The sequence below is a fragment of the Brassica napus genome, chromosome C7 (assembly GCF_020379485.1).
Source record: "Brassica napus cultivar Da-Ae chromosome C7, Da-Ae, whole genome shotgun sequence".
Taxonomy (NCBI): domain Eukaryota; kingdom Viridiplantae; phylum Streptophyta; class Magnoliopsida; order Brassicales; family Brassicaceae; genus Brassica; species Brassica napus.
This window is the reverse complement of record NC_063450.1, coordinates 43,481,579-43,502,303: the sequence shown is the minus strand read 5'-3', so window position 1 is coordinate 43,502,303 and position 20,725 is coordinate 43,481,579. Positions and strand designations below refer to the sequence as shown.

The 20,725-nt window shown below is 37.3% G+C and overlaps 3 protein-coding genes across 8 annotated transcripts; 1 reads left to right on the top strand and 2 right to left on the bottom strand.

Moving 5' to 3' along the window:
* Positions 1 to 509: 509 nt before the first annotated feature.
* LOC111208089 lies at positions 510 to 5,697 on the bottom strand. The gene is made up of 7 exons (XM_048764283.1): positions 4,390 to 5,697; positions 3,587 to 3,883; positions 1,308 to 3,536; positions 1,127 to 1,219; positions 907 to 1,041; positions 646 to 706; positions 510 to 580 (listed from the first exon to the last, which is right to left on the bottom strand). Exons 1-7 carry the CDS (start codon positions 5,695 to 5,697, stop codon positions 510 to 512), a joined length of 4,194 nt encoding a protein of 1,397 aa, XP_048620240.1.
* Positions 4,480 to 11,203, top strand: LOC106410520 (homeobox protein knotted-1-like 3). 4 transcript variants are annotated; one of them, XM_013851033.3, is made up of 6 exons: positions 4,480 to 9,780; positions 9,871 to 9,991; positions 10,096 to 10,280; positions 10,382 to 10,513; positions 10,597 to 10,733; positions 10,843 to 11,203. In XM_013851033.3, exons 1-6 carry the CDS (start codon positions 9,139 to 9,141, stop codon positions 10,844 to 10,846), a joined length of 1,221 nt encoding a protein of 406 aa, XP_013706487.1. In that variant the 5' UTR covers positions 4,480 to 9,138; the 3' UTR covers positions 10,847 to 11,203. The 4 variants fall into 4 exon arrangements, with proteins under 4 accessions (XP_013706487.1, XP_013706486.1, XP_048617910.1 ...); XM_013851032.3 differs by having other exon boundaries at positions 10,835 to 11,203; XM_048761953.1 differs by having other exon boundaries at positions 10,352 to 10,513.
* A 2,959-nt stretch (positions 11,204 to 14,162) lies between these two features.
* Positions 14,163 to 18,586, bottom strand: LOC106411052 (ubiquitin-like domain-containing protein CIP73). Of its 3 annotated transcripts, none has more exons than XM_013851728.3 (16): positions 18,381 to 18,585; positions 17,849 to 17,985; positions 17,522 to 17,639; positions 17,322 to 17,402; positions 17,129 to 17,241; positions 16,962 to 17,042; positions 16,788 to 16,889; positions 16,614 to 16,683; positions 16,367 to 16,530; positions 16,015 to 16,179; positions 15,835 to 15,900; positions 15,628 to 15,751; positions 15,242 to 15,520; positions 14,742 to 15,058; positions 14,496 to 14,573; positions 14,163 to 14,383 (listed from the first exon to the last, which is right to left on the bottom strand). In XM_013851728.3, the coding sequence occupies exons 2-16, from the start codon at positions 17,960 to 17,962 to the stop codon at positions 14,375 to 14,377; spliced, it is 1,881 nt and encodes a 626-aa protein (XP_013707182.1). In that variant the 5' UTR covers positions 17,963 to 17,985; positions 18,381 to 18,585; the 3' UTR covers positions 14,163 to 14,374. The 3 variants fall into 3 exon arrangements, with proteins under 3 accessions (XP_013707182.1, XP_013707183.1, XP_022562173.1); XM_013851729.3 differs by having other exon boundaries at positions 17,331 to 17,402; XM_022706452.2 differs by lacking the exon at positions 15,835 to 15,900 and having other exon boundaries at positions 18,381 to 18,586.
* Between the last annotated feature and the right edge of the window lie 2,139 nt (positions 18,587 to 20,725).

Here is a 20,725-nt window from a genome sequence, read left to right as displayed (position 1 = left end):
GTTCTATATAATCAAAAATTACTAAATAAATTGAATCCAAAAGACAAAGAGGTTAAATTCATACTTCACACGTGTGGTTAGGGACAGCCTCGGCTTTTATTTGGTTGGGTAAGATGACATGTGGCTCGACCTTTATAATAACTATGAATAAAATAAACGATTATCGGGTGTTCAAAAAAATAAAAATAATAATAAATAAACGATTTATTTTTTGACTTAAGGCATATATTATAGAAAAAGAATAAAATGTTTTACAAGCATATTGCTATAGTTAATCCCACATTTTAACCCATACTTAGTCAAAAATCCATAATTAAGATCAGGTAGTTAAATGGATAATTTGGTGAAGTTGGCTTTCCAGAAAGTCGAAGGGTCCTTATGAATAGTCCGTAGTGTTTATCACCTCCGTTGTAAGCCACCTCTGCATGAGGAAGGATGAGAGCGAAGGCGACGAGGATCGGAAGCTGAGGATTTTGTCCTTTATCAATCGATTCAAGGAAGCAATCATCTCATTCTCTGAGAGGAAGCGCTGATTGTGCAATCGTTGATTTCTCTCTCTCCATAATAGGTAGATCACAACCTGCCAGCATAATAAGATCAGGCGCTTGGCAAGTCTGTTCCCTGATAAAGCAACATTTGAGTTACCGTATCCTGCCATGATCGGGAGGGCGTAGTCGAGCACCTCCGAGAAATCTCCGACCAGATTCTATAGGAGTAAGGGCACTGGAAATACAGATGGTCTCTAGATTCTGGCCCCAAGTTACAGAGCAAGCAAGTACCATCAACAGGCAGCCCCCAAGCCAGAAGACGATCGCGTGTAGGACATCTGTTCAACATAAACAGCCAAGCCAGAAAATTGTGCTTTGGGATTCCACCTTTAGTCCATACCACACTCGCCCAAGGTACCTGTGCTTCTACTCCTTTAATCTCCCAATATATCTGTGCAGTTTTGTATCTCTTAGACCTCACTCCATTGACAATCCACTCATAGCCGTCCTCCATCCCTTCGTGCAGCACCAGTGTTGTTAGGAATGTTTGCACCTGCACCATCGCTTCAGATCGAGCTCTTGGAAGTACCCAGGTTTCTGACCTTAGAGATCTGATAAAGTAACATCAAGGGGGATACCCTGTCTAGAAGCCCTGTCTTGTAAGAAGTAGTCTTGGAATGATCCAAAGGGTGACCAGTGGTCTGTCCAGAAGCGACAAGTTGCTCCATTGCCTACACGCATTTTGATCCAGGTATACACTTCTCCACGCATCTTGTTTAGTTTATTTGCTAGCCAAGAATTATTAACATTGGTTTTCACAGTCCAGTAGTTAGATAGCGAACCTTGAAGCACCTCTGAAGTGAACCAAGCCACCCACACTGACCCACCTTGAAAGAACAGCATCCAAATTAACTTGATACAGCAAGCCCGATTCCAAGCGCCTAAGTCCTTGATTCCTAGTCCTCCAGCGTCTTTGCTCCTAGTAACCACTTCCCATGATACTTTTGCAATGTGATGCCCTTCAATAGATCCCTTCCATAAGAACATGCCACATAGAGAGTTGATTCGCGCAATACAGGCCATAAGAAGCAGAAAGTTTGAACACCAAAAGTTTGTGATCCCAGCAATAACCGTTTTAATTAAGAGTAGCCGTCCCACAAAGGAGAGTGTCTTGACCGTCCAGGAGTTAAACTTAGCTTTTACTTGCTGTATTAGGATCTCGCAGTTAGCTAGTGTGAGCTTCTTTGTGCACAACGGGACTCCAAGATAACGGACAGGTAGGATCCCATTCGGCATGCCTGTTGAAGCTTTGATGGTGTCCATTTCCTGGTGAGATAGGCCAGACGCAAAGAAGGAGCTCTTTTGTACACTAACCGCAAGACCAGAACGAAGCTCAAATTCCTTTAGCACCTGGAGGACATTCTGTACAGAGTCTATAGATCCGTCAATGAAGATCAGAAGGTCATCAGCGAAACATAAATGGGTGAGTCTTGAAGAGGAACATCTCTGGTGATATTTGACCTTTAGCTCTGAGGCTGCACGGTTGAGCATGACAGAGAGGACATTCATTGCAATAACAAACAAATACGGGGAAAGTGGGTCACCTTGACGCAGTCCGCGGCTCCCTTTGAAGTATCCATGAACCATCCCATTATACCCTACAGTGAAGTTTGTGGAACACACGCATGCTTTCAGCCAGTCAATGAGGAGAGGAGGCAGGTGTAATCCGTGAAGGCAGTTGAAGAGAAACTCCCAGGAGATTGTGTCAAAAGCCTTTGCTATATCCACCTTAATGGTGATTCTTTTCGGTCCCTGTCTCCTATGGTATCCATTCACAAGTTCCCCCGCCAAGGTAGTGTTTTCCACAATCAGTCTATCTTTTACGAACGTTGTTTGGTTTGTAACAATCAGGGAAGGGAGGATGAGCTTAAGACGCCTGACTAGTAGTCTTGCGACTACTTTGTACAAGGTATTAAGACAGCTGACTGGTCGGTACTCAGAGATAAGGGATGCTCCAGGAAATTTTGGGACTAGGGTCAGAATAGATGAGTTGGTGGAAGACGGCATGAAGGAGTGACGGAAGAAATGCAATACCGCCTCTACAACTTCCTGACCGAGGAAGCTCCAAGAAGACTTGTAGAATGCTGAAGTTAGACCATCGGGGCCAGGAGCCTTATTTGGGTTCAGCTTAAACATGAGGGAGGTAATCTCTTCATAAGTCGGCAAGGCAGTAAGGGCAGGCAGCAGTGCTGAAGGGGGAGTATAAGATATGAGCAACCCAAACCAAGCTGGAGAGGAGTGGAGCCGCGGCTCAACCAGAACATCAGGACCTAGGATGTTGCGAAAATACGATATAGCGTGAAGGCTCATCAGGTGTGGGTCCGAGAGGATAACTCCTGACGTCAGAACAAACGAACGAATGGAGTTGTAGCTGCACCGAGTCTGGAAAATTCTGAAGAAATAGGCAGTATTCTGATCCCCTTCTAACAGCCAGTTGATCCTCGATTTCTGCCTGGAGTAACTCTCTTCAATGTCCCTCAAGAACACCCAGTTCTCATGCACTCTTCGTTCTTCTTCAAAGGTAGTAGTGGAAGGATCGTTGAGAGCTTGCACCTGCACGGACTGTAACAAACTGCTAGCTTCTAAAACTCTCACTTGAATATTAAAGTAATTTTCTCTATTCAGTTGTTTTAACACTCCCTTTACACTCTTTTGCTTCCAGCTCAGTTTAGTGAGATTTAGTGCCAAACTTCCGGCAAGATTCCATGTCTCATTTACCAGTTGGTGATAAGAGGGGTGGTGGGTGAGGTAATTGAAGAAACGGAAGGGTTTGGTACCACCAAGGGGGAGGGGGTGAGCTAGGTCTAGAACACAAGGGCTATGATCAGAAAAGAGAGGAGGGTGGAATGTCGCAGAACAGTTGGGGAAGGCAGAGATGACGTTGGAGTTTACAAGCAGACGGTCTAGTTTTTTGGCTATTGGGCTCTCGGGGCAGTGGTTACTCCAAGAGTACAGCGGTCCTTGGAAGCGAAGATCAAAGACTTCCAACTGCGTCAAAAATCTTTAAATTCTTGCATCTGTGGAGTAGTGACACTTACTTCTGAGAGGGAGTGTTCAAAAGGGTTAAGAATCTCATTGAAGTCACCTCCAAGGATCCAAGGCTGCAGGTGTAGCTGGTGAGATTGCCAAATGTCCAGAAGCTCCACCCACAGATGAATCCCCTCTGTTCTTAAGTTTGAGGCATAAACTGCCGTGTAGTTGAAGGGATGGGTTGTTGGGAGCGTGACTTCACAGGTTAGAGTTTGCCTTGATTGATGCAGTATCCTGACACGGACATCATCTTTCCAAATAACGACTATTCTACCATCCTCGTCGGAGGCATGGTTAGTTGCAAACTTCCATCCACGACAAAGTTTATCCAAGAGAGAGGTAACATTCTGATCTTTAATATGGGTTTCTAATAGGATACCAAAAGAGGGCTTATTAGTTCGAAGCCAATCACAAAAAGGGGTATGCTTGGCCGGGACATTTAGTCCTCAGACATTCCAAAAAAATAGCTTAGTACACATTAAGAAGGGGGGGCAGACTCTCTCGTAGGATGAGAGGAGTCCAAAAAGGCCAAAAGGGAGAAATGGTTAGAGATTAAAGGGTAAATAGACGGTTTTAAAGAAGAGGTTAAAAGGCTAAGAGAATTAGGTGGGGACAAAGATGGATCAGAACGAGACCTCTTCAGTGAAGGTTGGTAAGTAGGACTAGGGATATTAAGAGAGGGTTGCTTTGTTAAGGGAGAGGTGATAGGGGATAAGGTTGCGGGTGTTTTCATCTTAGTAAATTTGGAAGGTTTAGAGGGTGAGGTAAATTTGGGAAGAGGGGCCGGGACAATATTATTTAAGGTAAGAACTGGGTCTGGTTCAGCAGGGGAGGAAGAGGTAGAGGGTAACGTAGATGGAGGAGCGATTAGAGAAGGAGAGGGTAGGTCTGCAATAGGAGCCAAGGGAGTAAAGCCAGGAGAATTCACTTCAATTGCATCTCCAGTAACTTTTATTGGGATGGTTTTTGGGCGATAATAAAGAACAGATGGTGTTTTTGAGGGAATTTTGGCTGGTGTTTTGGAGGTAGGTGTCTTGGATGGAGTTTTGGAAGGTGGGATGATTGGAGGGTTTTTTTGTGGTAAAGGGATTAGGAGGCAGTTTTTGGCTATATGACCCATCTCCTTGCAATGAGAACAGGTTGGAGGAAGCCAAGGGTATGAGACAGTGACTTCAACAACCTCCCCTGATTGCCGAGTGAATTCAACTACGTCAGGTAAGGCCTTGGTTAAATCCACTTCGACCTTAGCATGTGAGAGGGAGAGACTAACAAGGTTTTTTGTGAAATCATCTGTTTCCTTAGGTTCACCAACAAGACCTGCTACCAAACTGAGCCCATCCTGATGCCTAACATCCAGTGGAATGCCAGTTAAGTGAGCCCATATCTGGATCGACTTGAAAGAGGGAGCTTTAGTTGAGTGAGTTGATGTCCACTGCTCGGTATGGAACATCGAATCTCCTACATACCAGTAGCCTTTTTCCAATATTTTTTTCTTCAAGTAGTCACTAGTGATGCAAACTAGGAGACTGCGAGAGGCCGGGTTGTTATGTATTTCCGGTCTAGTACCTTTGCCCCACATGTGGTTTAACACACTTTGGATTTGACTGTAGGGCGGAGGTCGACCATTGAAAATACAAACAATGAAGTCCTTGTGCAATGCTGCTCCTTTCTGAAAGACTTCATCAGGGATTAGTACCGTTGGTCTATCTGTAGCTGAGGTGGTAGCAGGTGCTAGTCGTTTCAAGGATTTATCTTCAAACCTTCGGATTTTTTCAACAAGAGTGGGAAAGGAATGGGCATTGGGTTGAGTACCAGATTGAGTAGTTGCTGAGACGGGTTTGGGTTCAGCGGGTTTGGGTTCAGCGGTTACAGGGTTTGGAGGTAAAGTGGCAGATACACGATTTGTATCTGTCGCATTTGAATGGTGGTGGTTGGACGGGTTGGCAGTAGATGTGTGAGTAGGTGAGATGGCTTTGTTGGTTTGCAAAGGAGAGCTAGTCTTGGGTGACAAGACAGTAAGATTCACCGTAGAGTTGGAGTGAGCATCTGTTACAGATCCAACAACAGTAGTTTCAGATCTGGGATTTGGAACAGAGCCAGAGACAATTTCCAACTCCATTTCAATGTCAGCAGTAAGTGAAGGACCAGCAGCAGAGGGCTGTTGGACAGTTTGGTTAGAGGGAGAGTGGGGAGAAGATTCAGTCGAGAGAACTGAAACTCTAGTTCGGTTGAGGCGCTTAGAGGAGGTGGTAGGGGAGAGGATGGGGAATAGCTCTAAGGAAAGGGTAGGGAGCGGGTCAGGCGGATCAGGGGGAATGAGATTTCTCTTATCACCGGTGGAAGAAGACGACGGAGGCGAAGCGGAAGCGAGGCGGCTTAAATCTCACGGGTTCGACATAGGAAACTGAGCCAGAGAGCTATTGGCTTTTTTAAATCATATTTTCCCTTAAACGATTTATCGAATGATTGAACCATTAGTGGAGACATTTCAAGATGGTGTTGCTTGAAATTATGTTATCAAGGAGAATATAAAATATTTTAAAACATATTCGTATTGCGATTTAACTGTATTGCCATTTTTTTATATAAAGTTATCAGTAAGACAATCTTGAAGGAAAACTAAAAACAGTTTGCGAAGTTTCGTCGGTGCAACAATCATAAAATTATAGTTCAAAATCTATCATTTGAGGTAGAGCAAAAGTAGATTACGTGCACACATGTATAAACAACAATATTATCGTTGATCATATAAAAGAATATATATATTATTTTTTTGCATATAAAAGAATAGTTGCATGATGGTTAAACTGATTTCCCTCCTTCAGATTATATAGTAAACCGTATGAATTGAGAGAATAAATTATGTGTTCAAAGAGATGATACAAGAGAAACTATAAACTTGATTATACAATAAAGCTTAAAGACACTAAAACTATAAAATAAAACTATAAACATCTCCAATAAAATACATAAAAACACCAAATTTGGTATAATTTCATCTCCAACAAAACACTAAAATTGACACTATCCCACCAAATTTAATGTAAAACTATTCATCATATCAAATCTTTAAATTACATATTTTATTATGTTACATTTAATAATATAGTTCAATTACTATAAAATTTGTAATTAAACAAAAATATATTGTATTATTTGTATTTTAAATTTATTTTTACAAAATTAAAAAAAAAAAATTATTTTTATTTTTTATTTTCAAAATAAATTATTAAATGACTGTTATCATTTATCACTTATAAATAATAAAAATAATAATTGTTTATCAATTACAATAATTGTTTATCAATTACAATAATTGTTTATCAATTACAATGTGATAAAATAATTGTTTATCAATTACAAATAATAAAAATTTAAAAAGTTTAAAACTGAAAATATTAAATAATAGAATATTATTTTTGGTATAAAATTTGGTGTCATTGTTAAAAATGACAAAAATAATTTGACAAAAAAGCACTAAATTTAGTGCAATTTTAAATGTCATTGTCGGAGATGCTAAGACCATCTGCAACGCTGTTACTCTTGGCTTGATAACCGAGGTAAGGTTTTTAAATTATTTTATTTTTTTATTATTTTTTTTTAGCTAAAAAAAAAGGAAAGAGCCAATCGCGGGATCCCACGTGGCGGTAGGATCTTCGCACAGTAACAAGTCTATCCTTAACTAAGGATTAATTTAACACAAACTCTTAAATTTCGTGGGCCCCACATATTATTATAATACTTTTTTGTTAAGGATTTTTTGCTAAAGATTCCTATTGGACTTGCTCTAAGCATCCAAGAAGCTAATTATTCACACGTACTTTTGTTTCTTTTAAGAGTATCTCCAATCCCACAGTAAAATTTACTGCAAAATACAGTGGATTATGCATTTGTGAACAAACAAAAAAATCATTACTGCATATATGGAGTAATGATTTTTTTTATTTGCTTATAACTGCATAATCCACCCCATTTTGATGCACTAAGAGCATCTCCAAAAATACTCCCTATTATAGAGTTTTGCAAATTCTATATTTGAAGTTTCAAGGTGTTCTTCTCCAAAAGCAAAACTTCAAATTTAACTTCAAAATTATTTATAATTTACATTATACTCCTTATATTTGTCATAATTAATATAAATCCATAAAACTTTTGTAGATAACTAGCACATATATAAAATATTATAGTAATATTAATTAAGAAAATATTACACTAAAATATAAAATTATAAATAGAAATACATAATGAAATATTAAACTACAAGAAAAATACCACATTATTACATAAAATTATTTTAAAATGCTCCATTTTCGGTTATACAAAATTTGTTTGGAAAATATTTTAAAAGTTCTGAAAAAAATTTACTAGACTATTAGTGTTGATGTAATATTTAAATTTGTGTAATAATTATGTCTTCAAGTATATATCTTCTTAAAAAAATTATTAAGTTTCTTTTGTAATATTCTTGTTGTCTAATTCTACTTTTAAAATATTATAAATCTTTTTTTGATTTTTAAATAAACTTCTATATGTAAAATTTTAATTTATAGAATAAATTTGAAATATTTAAAGTATACAAAAGTTTTAAAGATTAAAATTATGGATGAGAAAATACTTAAGAATCATAAATGTGATGTATAATTAATTATAAGGATCAAAATACAAATAAAAAGATGAAACTTCAAATTTAGAGTTTTTAGAAGTGAAATTTCAAATATAAAGTTTCACTTTTTAAAACTTTAAATTTGAAGTTTTGAAGTTTCTTTTTACGGAGCAAAAAACTCTATATTTAAAGTTATAGAGTTTGTTTTCGAGATGCGTACCGTATTTTACTGTTCCGTTTGTGCATCGGCAGCTAAATTCGAGCGTGAAAGACACGCGCTTGTGGATCCAGATACGTTGCGTCTGAAAACACAACACGTAGCAACTCCTTTTTAAAAAGAAAATACATTTATTATTTCTCGACGACCTTGCTTCGCCGTCCGATCTTAATGAATCCAATCGTCATTCACAATGAACGACTCAGATGAGTGCATGACGACCTACTTTCTTTAATCACATTTTTGTCGTGACCTAATCTTTCTATTTTACTCATTAATCACCCTTTAAAAAAAAAAAAAGTCTATATGTGGACCACAGTGATTGGAAATTGAGAAACCAAATTTTTCTTCCTTGGCAAAAATAAAACATTTTTGTCAAGCACTTCTATTTTTTTTAATTCGCTTTGATAATTACTCTGGTAAAAAAAAAAATAGAGAGAGAATAGTTGGTCTAATATCTCTCGCTCGTCTCAGCTCTGTGGAGTCTGCACACCCTTACATATATATAAAAAAACACAAACGTTTTCTCTGTCACTTTTTCGATTAAATAAAAGAAAAAAGGTTTTTATGTGGATTGATAATAGAAACATATGAAACAATCGTCATAAGAAGCAGAGATTCACCTTCTCCTCCTCTCTCTCTCTCTCTCTCTCTCTCTCTCTCTCTCTTTATCTTTCCCTCTCAGACACACAGGAGATTCGAACACAACAACAACAACAAAAAAAAAGTCAAACAAAACGATGGCGTTTCATCAGAATCATCTCTCTCAAGACCTCTCTTTCAATCACTTCACCGACCAACACCAACCTCCTCCGCCTCCTCCACCTCCGCAACAACAACAACATTTCCAGGACTCTGCGCCTCCCAACTGGCTCAACACGGCTCTCCTCCGCTCAGACAACAACTTCCTCAACCTCCACACGACCGCCGCCAACGCCACCGCCGCGAGCAGCTCCGATTCTCCTTCCTCCGCCGCCGCCGTCGCCGCTAACCAGTGGCTTTCCCGCTCCTCCTCCTTCCTCCAACGCACCGCAAACAACAACAACGCCGCCGTTGTCGGAGACGTCATCGACGACGTAACCGGAGGAGGAGCCGAGCAGATGATGAGCGGCGGTGAGAACAAGAACGACGGAGGAGGAGGAGAAGGAGTCGTGAGCTGGCAGAATGCGAGGCACAAGTCGGAGATCCTCTCTCATCCTCTCTACGAGCAGCTTCTGTCGGCGCACGTCGCGTGTCTGAGAATCGCTACTCCGGTTGATCAGTTGCCGAGGATCGACGCTCAGCTTGCTCAGTCGCAGCACGTCGTCGCCAAGTACTCCACTTTATGCGGCGGCGGGCAAGGACTCGTCGGCGGGGACGACAAGGAGCTTGACCAGTTCATGGTAATAAAATAAAAACTTTATAATATAATATAAAATTAATTAATAGTTAATTGTTATGAAATGAAATTAATCTTAGTTTATAACACACAGACGCATTATGTGCTGCTTCTATGCTCTTTCAAAGAGCAACTGCAACAACACGTGCGTGTTCATGCGATGGAAGCTGTGATGGCTTGTTGGGAGATTGAGCAGTCTCTTCAAAGCTTAACCGGTTAGTCATTTAGTAAGAGACAAGTTCCTTTTTTTTTTTTTGATTTACGAGATTATTGTCGGGTTATCATTAAACCATGTGTGTGTTGTTTGTTGGTGAGATAGGAGTGTCTCCCGGTGAAGGAATGGGAGCAACAATGTCGGACGATGAAGATGAACAAGTAGAGAGCGATGCTAATATGTTCGATGGGGGCTTAGATGTTTTGGGTTTTGGTCCTTTGATTCCTACTGAGAGTGAGAGGTCTTTGATGGAACGTGTTAGACAAGAACTTAAACATGAACTCAAACAGGTAATATATGCAAAACTAATTAATAACTTGTTCTTCTAGGTTTTACATGAATGATGTTCCAACAAGGGTAGACACTTTGTTTGTTTTGGTGTGGAAAAAAGGGTTACAAGGAGAAGATAGTAGACATAAGAGAGGAGATAATGAGGAAGAGAAGAGCTGGGAAGCTACCTGGAGACACCACCTCTGTTCTCAAAGGATGGTGGCAGTCTCATTCCAAATGGCCTTACCCTACTGTCAGCTCTCTCTCTCTCTCTCTTTCTCATTAGTTTTCTTCCATTTAATGAAACTCCCAGGTGATAATAATTAGCATTTGCAGGAGGAAGATAAGGCGAGGTTGGTGCAGGAGACAGGTTTGCAGCTAAAGCAGATAAACAATTGGTTCATCAATCAGAGAAAGAGGAACTGGCACAGCAATCCATCTTCTTCCACTGTCTTGAAGAACAAACGCAAAAGGTATACTATTACTTGTATAGTTCTATTGTCTTAGAAGACAACCAAAAACTTATCGGTTCAACTCAAGTCTGAAACTATTTTTTGTGTGCATGGATGAAAAGCAATGCAGGTGACAATAGCGGAAGAGAGCGTTTCACGTAGGAAAGAACATATATATGGAAGTGAATTTGTAGCTGGATTGGTTGGGATTTGAAGCAAAGGGTTTTTAGGGGTTAAAGGCGAGAAAATGAAGGAGAAGTTGGGCTTATATAGAAGAGAGGGGACAGTATTAGACAGTAACTTTTTGTGCAATTACAACATAGTACGCAGTTTGGTTATGTGATGCCATGTTTTTATTAGTAGTACTAGTAAGTAAGTACACAAATCCCAAAAGTAAAAGAAATAAGGTTATCATTATTTTATGATTTCCATTATTTTTTTGTTTGATTTGTTCCACGCTATTATATGATTAGTCTAATGTATTTGAACCACACTAGCTGTATAATCTCCATGCACATTTGTTGTGGTTTTGAAATGTTGTACAACAAAATCTAGTAGAGATCAGTACTGAACTGGAGAAGTAACATGTCAGAATAAGCCGTTGTTTGAGAAGCTTATATACTATACAAACGTAGTTTTGAGAATATTGTCAACATTGAGATAAGATATCTACTCAAAATAAGCTTTATATCTCTCTCTATGATCCCCAGTTTGGATTGTTTGCCTTGGCTTCATTCACCATCTTCACTAACGTTACCTGCCACTGCCAATAATACACCAATGAAGAAAACTTCTGAGCTGTGTTTGTAATGATCATATGTCAGAGATGTTACGCTGACATGTAAAACATACCATACTAAACACCAGGCGGAGGCATTGTAAGGTTCCTTGGTGACGGTGAGCTATCATTCGTTCTTTTGTCAAAATACCATTCCCCAATCCAGTCTCAGTTATCAAGTCCTAAAGTTTGTATTTATTAAATTTTTGTCTCTTCTTCTAAAATGACGAGCAGAATTCAAGATCTTACCTTCATGTCATAGTCACATCCATAAGTGGTGTATGATGTACTTGTTACTAGGAGCACCACCATTGGAGGTTTGTGGATGGAGTTCACACGTTTCCCCAGAAAAAAAAAATTATAATATGCTACAGTAATAATTCTGTCTCGCCACGCTCCTTCTGTATGAAACCGAATCATCACTGTTCAGCGGATCCCACACCACATGGCGGTCCATTATTGGTCAAATTATTATTATTATTTTTTTTTTTTTTAAATAAAAAATAAAAAAATAATAAAAAATTCAAATTATGAACCCCAACCGGAGTTTCATTAATGCCGGTGCTCTAACGTCAGTATCCAATGGAGGCTGATCTATTACCACCGACACAACCAAACCAAGTTAATGTATCAAAAAGAAAAATCATATCCATGTAACAATAGAGACACTTTATGGGGTCCAGACCATAGTTATTACAATTATTCTCAAACTCATGTTAATAATGGAAGTTTAACAAGTCCAGAGGAAGATTTTTCACCCATAGTCACATCGACGCACTCTAGATTAACAATTTATTGGTACACCGCAGTTAGTTATTCAGTTTGTATCGTACTAGTTCATACATATAGTAAGTTATGTATGAACTATGCACATCCATATGTCAGAGATGTTAAGCTGACATGTAAAATCATATCCATGTCATATCCATCTCTGGCATATGATCATTACGGACATTTTGATTGATTTAGAAATTCATATACTATTTATAAATCCAAATAAAATATGCAAATCCGGAGTTTTCCCTCGGATTTGAATCTTTGTATTTTTAACTAAAAAATCCAAACAAATCCATTCAAATCCATTATAAAATCAAATATATTAGTAAATCCGTGGGATTGAATAACACTTGATTTGATACAGAATTTATAAATCATTAAACCAATAACACATGATTTTAATACAGATTTGAAAATCATAGAACCGATAACATTAAATTTAGTTCAGATTTTCAAATTCATTAAAATACAACAACGAGTAACCCCTACTAAGACTCTAAATGATGATCAAGATACTAAATGGGAATAGTGAATTCTCTTAACATTTCTTACAATTTACACCATTTACGAGAAATATTTGTTACCTATAATTCTTTTACATTCCTTAACATTTATTTTATTCTTTTTTATTCATTTCTTTCTTATTCTTCATATTCTTTATAAGAAAAAATTTCTATAATAGTTATTTTTAAGTTTTTGTCACAAAAATAGATTTCAATAAAGAATGACCAAAATAAATTTTATTAAAGGATAAAAATACATTTTTACCCTATGGTTAACTAATCTAGATTTAAAGTTTAGAATTAAGGAGTGAGAGTTTGGAGATAAAGTTTCAAATTTAAAAAAATAAAAAAATAAAAATTAAAAATTTTAAAATAAAAATGATATTTTAGTTATTTTATTTTTTGATAACTATTTTTATGACAAAAACTTAAAAAGAACTATTTGAGAAAATTGCCATTTTTTATTGGTTACCAATTCTTTTAATTAGGGCTGGGCAAATAAACCAAACCCGAAAATCCGAACCGAACCCGATCCGATAAAAATGAATCTGAACCGATCTGAACCCGACGTAAATACCGATTGGATCTTGTTTTGTGGTATTTTGGGTTATGAGTATTATCCGAACCAAATCTGAACCTAAATGGGTACCCGATAGAACCCGAAAGATTCAAAATCTCCCAAAATAACTTGCATCAAACATGATCTTAATTCCTAATATGTATTCAAAATACACTAAGAAATTATTGAACATTTAAAATAATTATCTATTACATTAATGTTGATGGTTAAAGTTGGTTATTGAAACTTGAAGTTTTTAGATTTTGGTTTTGTATTCATTGAATAACGTTCTCATTTCATGAGAACATGGTTTTCGTTTTATGCTTTCTTTTATTTGGTTTTCTTTCTATCAATAACTATGTTTACCTTTCGTTTAATTTTGAATGATCGCGTTTGATGTTCCTTTCTTATTTTTGAATCAATTTTACTTATGTTTTGGTTACAAAATAAATATAAATCAGGTATTTTAAAATTGAAGAACCGATTTTACTTATGTTTTGGTTACAAAGTAAATACAAATTATGTACTTTTAAACCAAATAACTGATTAGACCCGAATCCGAAAATATATCGGGTTGTACCGGTTCTTTGAAGATTTACTAACCTCGACCCGAACTCCAACCCCAACCAGTCTCGAACCAAACTTTTGTATAACCCGAATAGGATTGATTTTGATAAACCCAAAAATCCGATTGGACAAAACCAAAACCCGATTGAAACCCCGAATGCCCATGCCTACTTTTAATGGTTATCCGTGGAGCCTAAGTTTCTACTGTTTTTGTTTTGTATACCTTCCAGCTTTCTGCTTGCAAAACCCAATGTGATGCAGTTATATTTTGGGAAAGTAACATAATTTTATATAAATAAATAAAATGGACAAGTTTTAGGTAATCCTACCCAATACCATTGAAATGTCAAAACCATCTCTGGAATCACAAAAGCTCAGAGAATAAATAACCAAAGAAGTAAAAAAAAAACTATCACTCTTCAAAAAGTGTGTGCTTCCCACTCCCTTGCTCTTTTTTCTCTTGCGCCAACAAACTCTCTCACTCTCTCTGCATGCAAACACACACATTATCAGATCTTAATGTCTACAATATCTTAACATAAACCAAAGGAATCTCAATAGTATCTTTAGTTGGCTAAATTCATTTTATTCAGCTTTACCTTCTGACGTTTTGACTCTGGAGATGACGGTGGTTCAGGTCTCCTACTTGATTCCCCTCTCTCTGCTCCTTCCTCCTCCTGCATCACAAGCAAGTAATTTCATTAGTATTATATTTACACAATTCAAAGATCAAAAGTAATCCAAATACTAATCACAAAAGTGAAATGACGTGTTACATAATCTACTACGGATAAAAATAAGTATGCAATAAGTTAAGATGGCGAAACAGTGGAGATACGAAGTACCTGTCTTGAAGAGGCTTGTCTATTGCTATTGCTGGCTCTGCCAGCAGTTTCAGCTGAGCTTGAGGAAGGCACGTTTTGAGATATGAATGGCATGATTTGCTGAAGAACACTTGATATGAAATTCCCTTCATCCATCCCTGTTGCTGCTGGCTCTACTTGTGCATTTGAAACTGCTTCGTTTGTTTCCGTTGATGCTGTGGCCGATGAATATACTGCCACCTGAGGCTCTTCTCGACTAGTCACGGGTCTCAAAATCTGATGGATTCTGTTTCTGAACTCAGCGAAACCTCGAGCGCCTGGAGCAGAAGTGCTATCACCTACATGTTTGAAGTCAGAGACGCAGAATGTTTATGAATTATGACACAGCCTATCCATCTTTATGCAACTTAAAAACTACCCGGTCTAAGCACGTCAAATCAAACATACAACGACACAAAAAACAGTTTCCTCTAGACGACATTTTAACAAATAAATCAGTAGCATAGCGGAAGGCATGTTACCTGGAGTACTGGCACTCTGTGGCTGCCTAGAAGATTCAGCGACAGGCTGATGCACACCATTTAGTCCAGTGGAGTTACGTTCGCCAGTAGATACCTGTTGATATCTAGCAACAACGGGTATAACTAAGGCCACAGGATTTCGAGGAGTTTCAGATGGCCCTCTCACTGAAGGGGAAGAATCAGTAGTGCCGCTGGGTGGAGGAGGGACCGACTGTCCAGGGGTTTGTTGTGTATTACTTTCTTCTCTTTGGTTTGTCCCACTAGAGGGCATCCAAGATCCTAATATAACCAAGACGAATCCATATAAGGTGTAGAAAAAAAATACTTGATCTGCAGATTTTCAACATAGCAGGAAAGAACTTAGAAATTAAGTGTATGAACGGCACCTGTGCGTATTCTTATCTCAATATTTCTAGGGGTAGAGGTAACTGATTGTCCACCGAAAGGGCTAGAATGTGTAGTTCCTGCTTGTAAGCCTCCAGTACTCGTCCCCGTCCGAGACGAGTGTGACTACAAGAATTAGAAAGGTAGATACGAAGTTAAAGAGCGTACACACTGCTAAAGAAGAGGGGAAAAAACACAAAGAGACAGACCGGCAAGGGATTTCCCCCTGTAGGGGATATGAACACTGCAGGCCCAGCATTCACAACAGCATCATCCTAATATTTTAGATAACAACGTTCTTACAGATATAGGGGAGTGAACAGAACTATATGTAAGGTAATGCATCATAAAAAATGTAAGAATCAGATTCATAATATGTAGGTACGCACAGGTGTTTGTCCCAGACGGAGCATCATGGTGGTACGGCCAAGCTCCATAAGCGAAATGCCTAAGTTCTCCAAGAGGGTTCCTGACTGAATCATGTTTGACTGGCACAACCTTCGGGTTGAGGGATCGGTCACGTTAACATGATCCACGAGCTGCCTTGAGAGATTCTGCAGAAGGGAGATACAAAACACTAAACAGTTATTCTTGTTTCCATAGCTTTGACCATCCAATGCCAGTTTCAAGTAAGTCAGTTAATAAAAAAGATATCGAAAACACTGTATGTCACTAAGCAAAGACAAAAGTGGTATTCAGATAAGACTTCATGAAACGGGAGACAAAAGGAAAAGGGCATACAGATAAACAATCTGCTACTTCACCGGTCAACAATTGCCTTGTTGATTGCAGCACTTCAGCCAAATGAGATGGCCTTGGAATCCGACTCTCTCCAGTAGTAGAAGCAGACTCTTGCACATTGCCCATTGAATTTACAGGAACTTGCAAGTTATTAGCATTGCTACCTGCAAAAAAAGAAAACAGTACCATTGTTAGAATCTCGAGATTTGTTCTCAACACAGAACCAATCATTTCGAATCAGTCTAACCATTTGCAGCAAATTCTTGTCTCAGATGATTTAGATATTCGGATAAGGTTGACAATGAATCTGGAATCACCTGCAATGGTAAAAATATAGGGTTCTCATGAACATAAACATAATGCACCTTACTAGCAAAAAATTGTGTAACATGAGAAATTATGGAACCAAGGGAGTAAATACAGCTGGTTGTGAAGATGCCAAGGGTGTAGATGTCTGGTCAGCCTCATTTGGTGTGACAGATCGTCCTCCAGAACTCCGAGTTAGACTCTCAAGAAGGGGACCCTAGCAAATAAACGTCAGTAGCTTAGATCTAAAATGAATTATAGAAACTCATAGGATATTATAGGCACTTACCATAGAATCAATTCCTTCCATACCGTTACCACCACCTTCTGTATTAGAGATCCCAAGTGAACCCAGAACAGCTGAAACAATCTGCCAGATATGAAACATAGCTCGTGAAAAGGCTCACACATAATCCAACACATACAAAAAACAGAAACGGATAAAAGAGGGTCCACCTGACCAAGATCTGAATAGACTCCATCTGCTTGATCGATGTTGAAGGATCCTACTAAAACTCGTGACCGTTGACCGCTCGGCTGGTCACCCGCACTCGCAGCAGGATCAGCCGCTGAAAAACAAAATCTACACTTAGCATGTCGAAATAGAATCTCTCACAAATCATTTGAGTAGAGGGAACTTGAAACAAACCTGCATTACCAGTTAAACCCTCGGATAACGGTGAAATGGGTTGTCTGACAACCATATGCAGAGTGTGGCCATCTTCAACATCTAAGATGGACCCGTTAAAGAACTTTATCCAGAGAAATAAACAGAAATTACAGGCTTACTACACGACACTAACAAACACGAAAATCGAAACCAAGGGATTGAAAAGAAGAGAAGGATACGATAGGCTGAGAGGAGTTGATCATCCTTCATTACTTGTCCTCGACATATCAAGCGTTGTTGTTCTGTAACAACGCCAGTAACGGAAGCAATTTGCTCCTTCAAAGCGGGAACAGGGACCTGAAAAATGAAACAGTACACCAATCTTTGAAAAGGCTATATAGGCCACACACACACAAACAAAACAAGTGAAGACTAAGATAAGGCATTAGTTCCACGACTTCAACCAAAGCATTGTTATCATAGTTTAAAGCCTTCATTATGCATCATATGGATGTGATCAGGTCCATAGTATAAAGGATAAGAAAACATGATATCTGTTAGCTTACACATTTATCGACACGTAAGGTGTGGGTTTGAGAATCCAAAGTCTTGATATTGATATCAACCATAGCACTGGCACACTGAGATGCCATAACTTCATCGTTGCCATTGTGTGCCATCCTTTCAAAAACCTTTTGAACCTCTGGAAAATAAATAAAAAAGAGTCAGCTTACAGTTTAGCTATGAGAACTGCAACGAATCCTAAACAAAGCCGATAACTACTCACACAAAAAAAAAGAAAACAAAAACAACCTTGTGATCAAAATTAGAACTTGACTCATCATATACTCTTAACTCTTTATTTTTATTAACTATGTTAAAGAAAGTCAGAAACTTTTCATCTCCTCAAAAAGGACACCGTTGAGAGATGTGATCATCAATAAACAAGCTCTCAACTTCGAGAACAAATACACAATAGCTACGAAATTCAATCAAGCGTTAGTAAAGTTGTATGCTATTCGGTGACCCCAAAAGGAGAGAAGAGAGTGAATCTAAACCCTAGAAAATGAAAATACATAACAGAGGAAGAATCAAAACCTATAAACTCGATCGGAGATGAAGAGAATCGAAACCAGCTGAGGCAGGGAGGAAGGGGGAATCTATCTATGAACCGAACCCTAGAGAGAGTCTCTTCGAGGCTCGAAAGGCGATTCCGCGGCGAGGACACTGAGAGAGAGCCTTTTGATATATTTTTTCGATTTTATTTTCTGCCCTTTCTTTCTTTCTTCCGCTTTTATATTATTAGCTCACGTGAGTCAATTTTATGTTATTCAGCCAAAAAGAAAATATACTAATTTGGCAACTAAAATGATTTTTTATGAATTACCCTCATTTTTTGCAGAAATATTAAATTATTTATTATTTAATTAGCAATTTTTTTTTTGCAGAATCCGAGAGCTTAAGGAATAAAATATTTGTTTGACAAAAGGAAAAAGAATAAAATATTCTTGATTTGGTACATTAGTAAAGAGTCTAAACTGGCTATTAATTAGAGATTTTGTATATATATTTTAATTGAAAATATCGCACAAGAATGGTGATCTCTCCAGTGTCTCCTACGTTTCAAATTAACACAAGCCATAGTGGATTTTTATCTTTCGATATCTCTAACCCTTTGGACCATGAATTGCAAACACAAATTGAGTTGCCAATACCGTGTTCTCTCCATGGTTTTGATTTTGTAGTAGGCATCTTCAGTTTAGACGTCATCGGATAGACCCCAACGGAACTAATGCATTTTTTATATGCCTTATCGATTTGATTGGATTGGTGGTTTTTTTTTTTAAAATGTATGTGCTATGTAGTGAATGATTAACTCAAGTTTTGAATGTCTTTTAACTAATGTCAGGGATAGCCGAAACAAGAGACGAAAGATGAAACAAGAAGAATCGCGATTCAAGAAACGGAAAGGAGAATCACGAGAAAGTAGACGGAAGTAACAATCTCCAGCTCGAAAACAATCAAAACAAGAATAAGCTGAAGAAGAATCTGAGATCGAGAAAGACTCACGATGATCGAAAGTTTAAAATCACCATGGAAGAAGAGGTCTTTGCTCTGATACCATATTGAATGATTGAATTAGTTCTGTAAAGTTTGTTACAACAATATATATATATATATATAACAATATATAAATACACGGTTTAAGCAAAAAAAAAACTTAAACCATATTGGTTATCTGGTTACACAATACAACATGTAAACTGCATGAATCGAAACTCAAGCTTGGAATAACTAGATAACAATAATTTTGTTCTCAACTAAAGTCAAATCGAGATGTATTTATGTCGTTCCATAAGTTTGTCCTCTCTATTTTGGCATGTACGTTCCTCAAATCACAAATACTTCTTGGCATGAGCAACACTGCAGACTCTGTCATTGGTACTCTATTTTCACTCTATTATTTTTTTTTTACTTTACAATATAATTAAAAATAGATTTAATCTATATAAATAATAATCCATTTCTTATTATCACTTTATTTTTTATTTTAAAATATCGTACCATTGAAGTAAAACACAATTCTGTTATAGAATTATTTCATTTTGAAAAAAATAATGTACCATTGGAGATAGTCTAAAGATTAGTATTCAGAGGTGAGGTTTGGTTTTATAAACTTTTATAAATGTTTTATAGAATTACTAGGATCGGCCTGCCCTACGGGCGGGATATACTTTACATGTGATCTTGGTAATTATTTTTTAATGATTTTGTGGTTTGTGTTTTGGTTTCATTTGAAAGAGACGTGTATGATAATGCTTTTTGTCTTTTAGAAAGTTTTAGGTGATGAGAGATTATATGTGATAAGATATATTATGCTCGTTAGCAATAGTTTTAAATGTTCTTTTATATTTTGTTCTACAAGTTTATTTTTCTTAAAATGTTTGATTCTGTATTATGTGTAAATTTTTTATATAATTATTTTATCTATTTATTTTGTAATTTTACTATTAATTTTTTTTGTTGTAAAAAGATTTAGTTTTAGTCTTGTTGCAGTTAACTAAATTTTTTTAATGATTTGAATGAGAGTATCTTCTATTTTTATTATGGTGGTGTATATGTTTTTATCATTTTTTTCTTTTAAATCATATAAGTTCACTTTTTATTGATCTTTCATTCATATTATGATCTCCATTTTAATTGTTTGTGATTGTCGTGTGATGTGTGAACTATATTATTGTAGATTTTTATTGGATGGGTTTTATGTTAGAATTTGTGGTGTTTAATAATGTTTATTGTTATTAAGAATGGTTGTGTTTATACTAAGTGTTTGTGTATAAAATATTATATTAAGAGTTTGATTTTCATGACATTTATTATATGGTTTCTAAATAAAGTAACTTCTCTTACACTGTGTATTTAGAAACAACTTGTATATACTA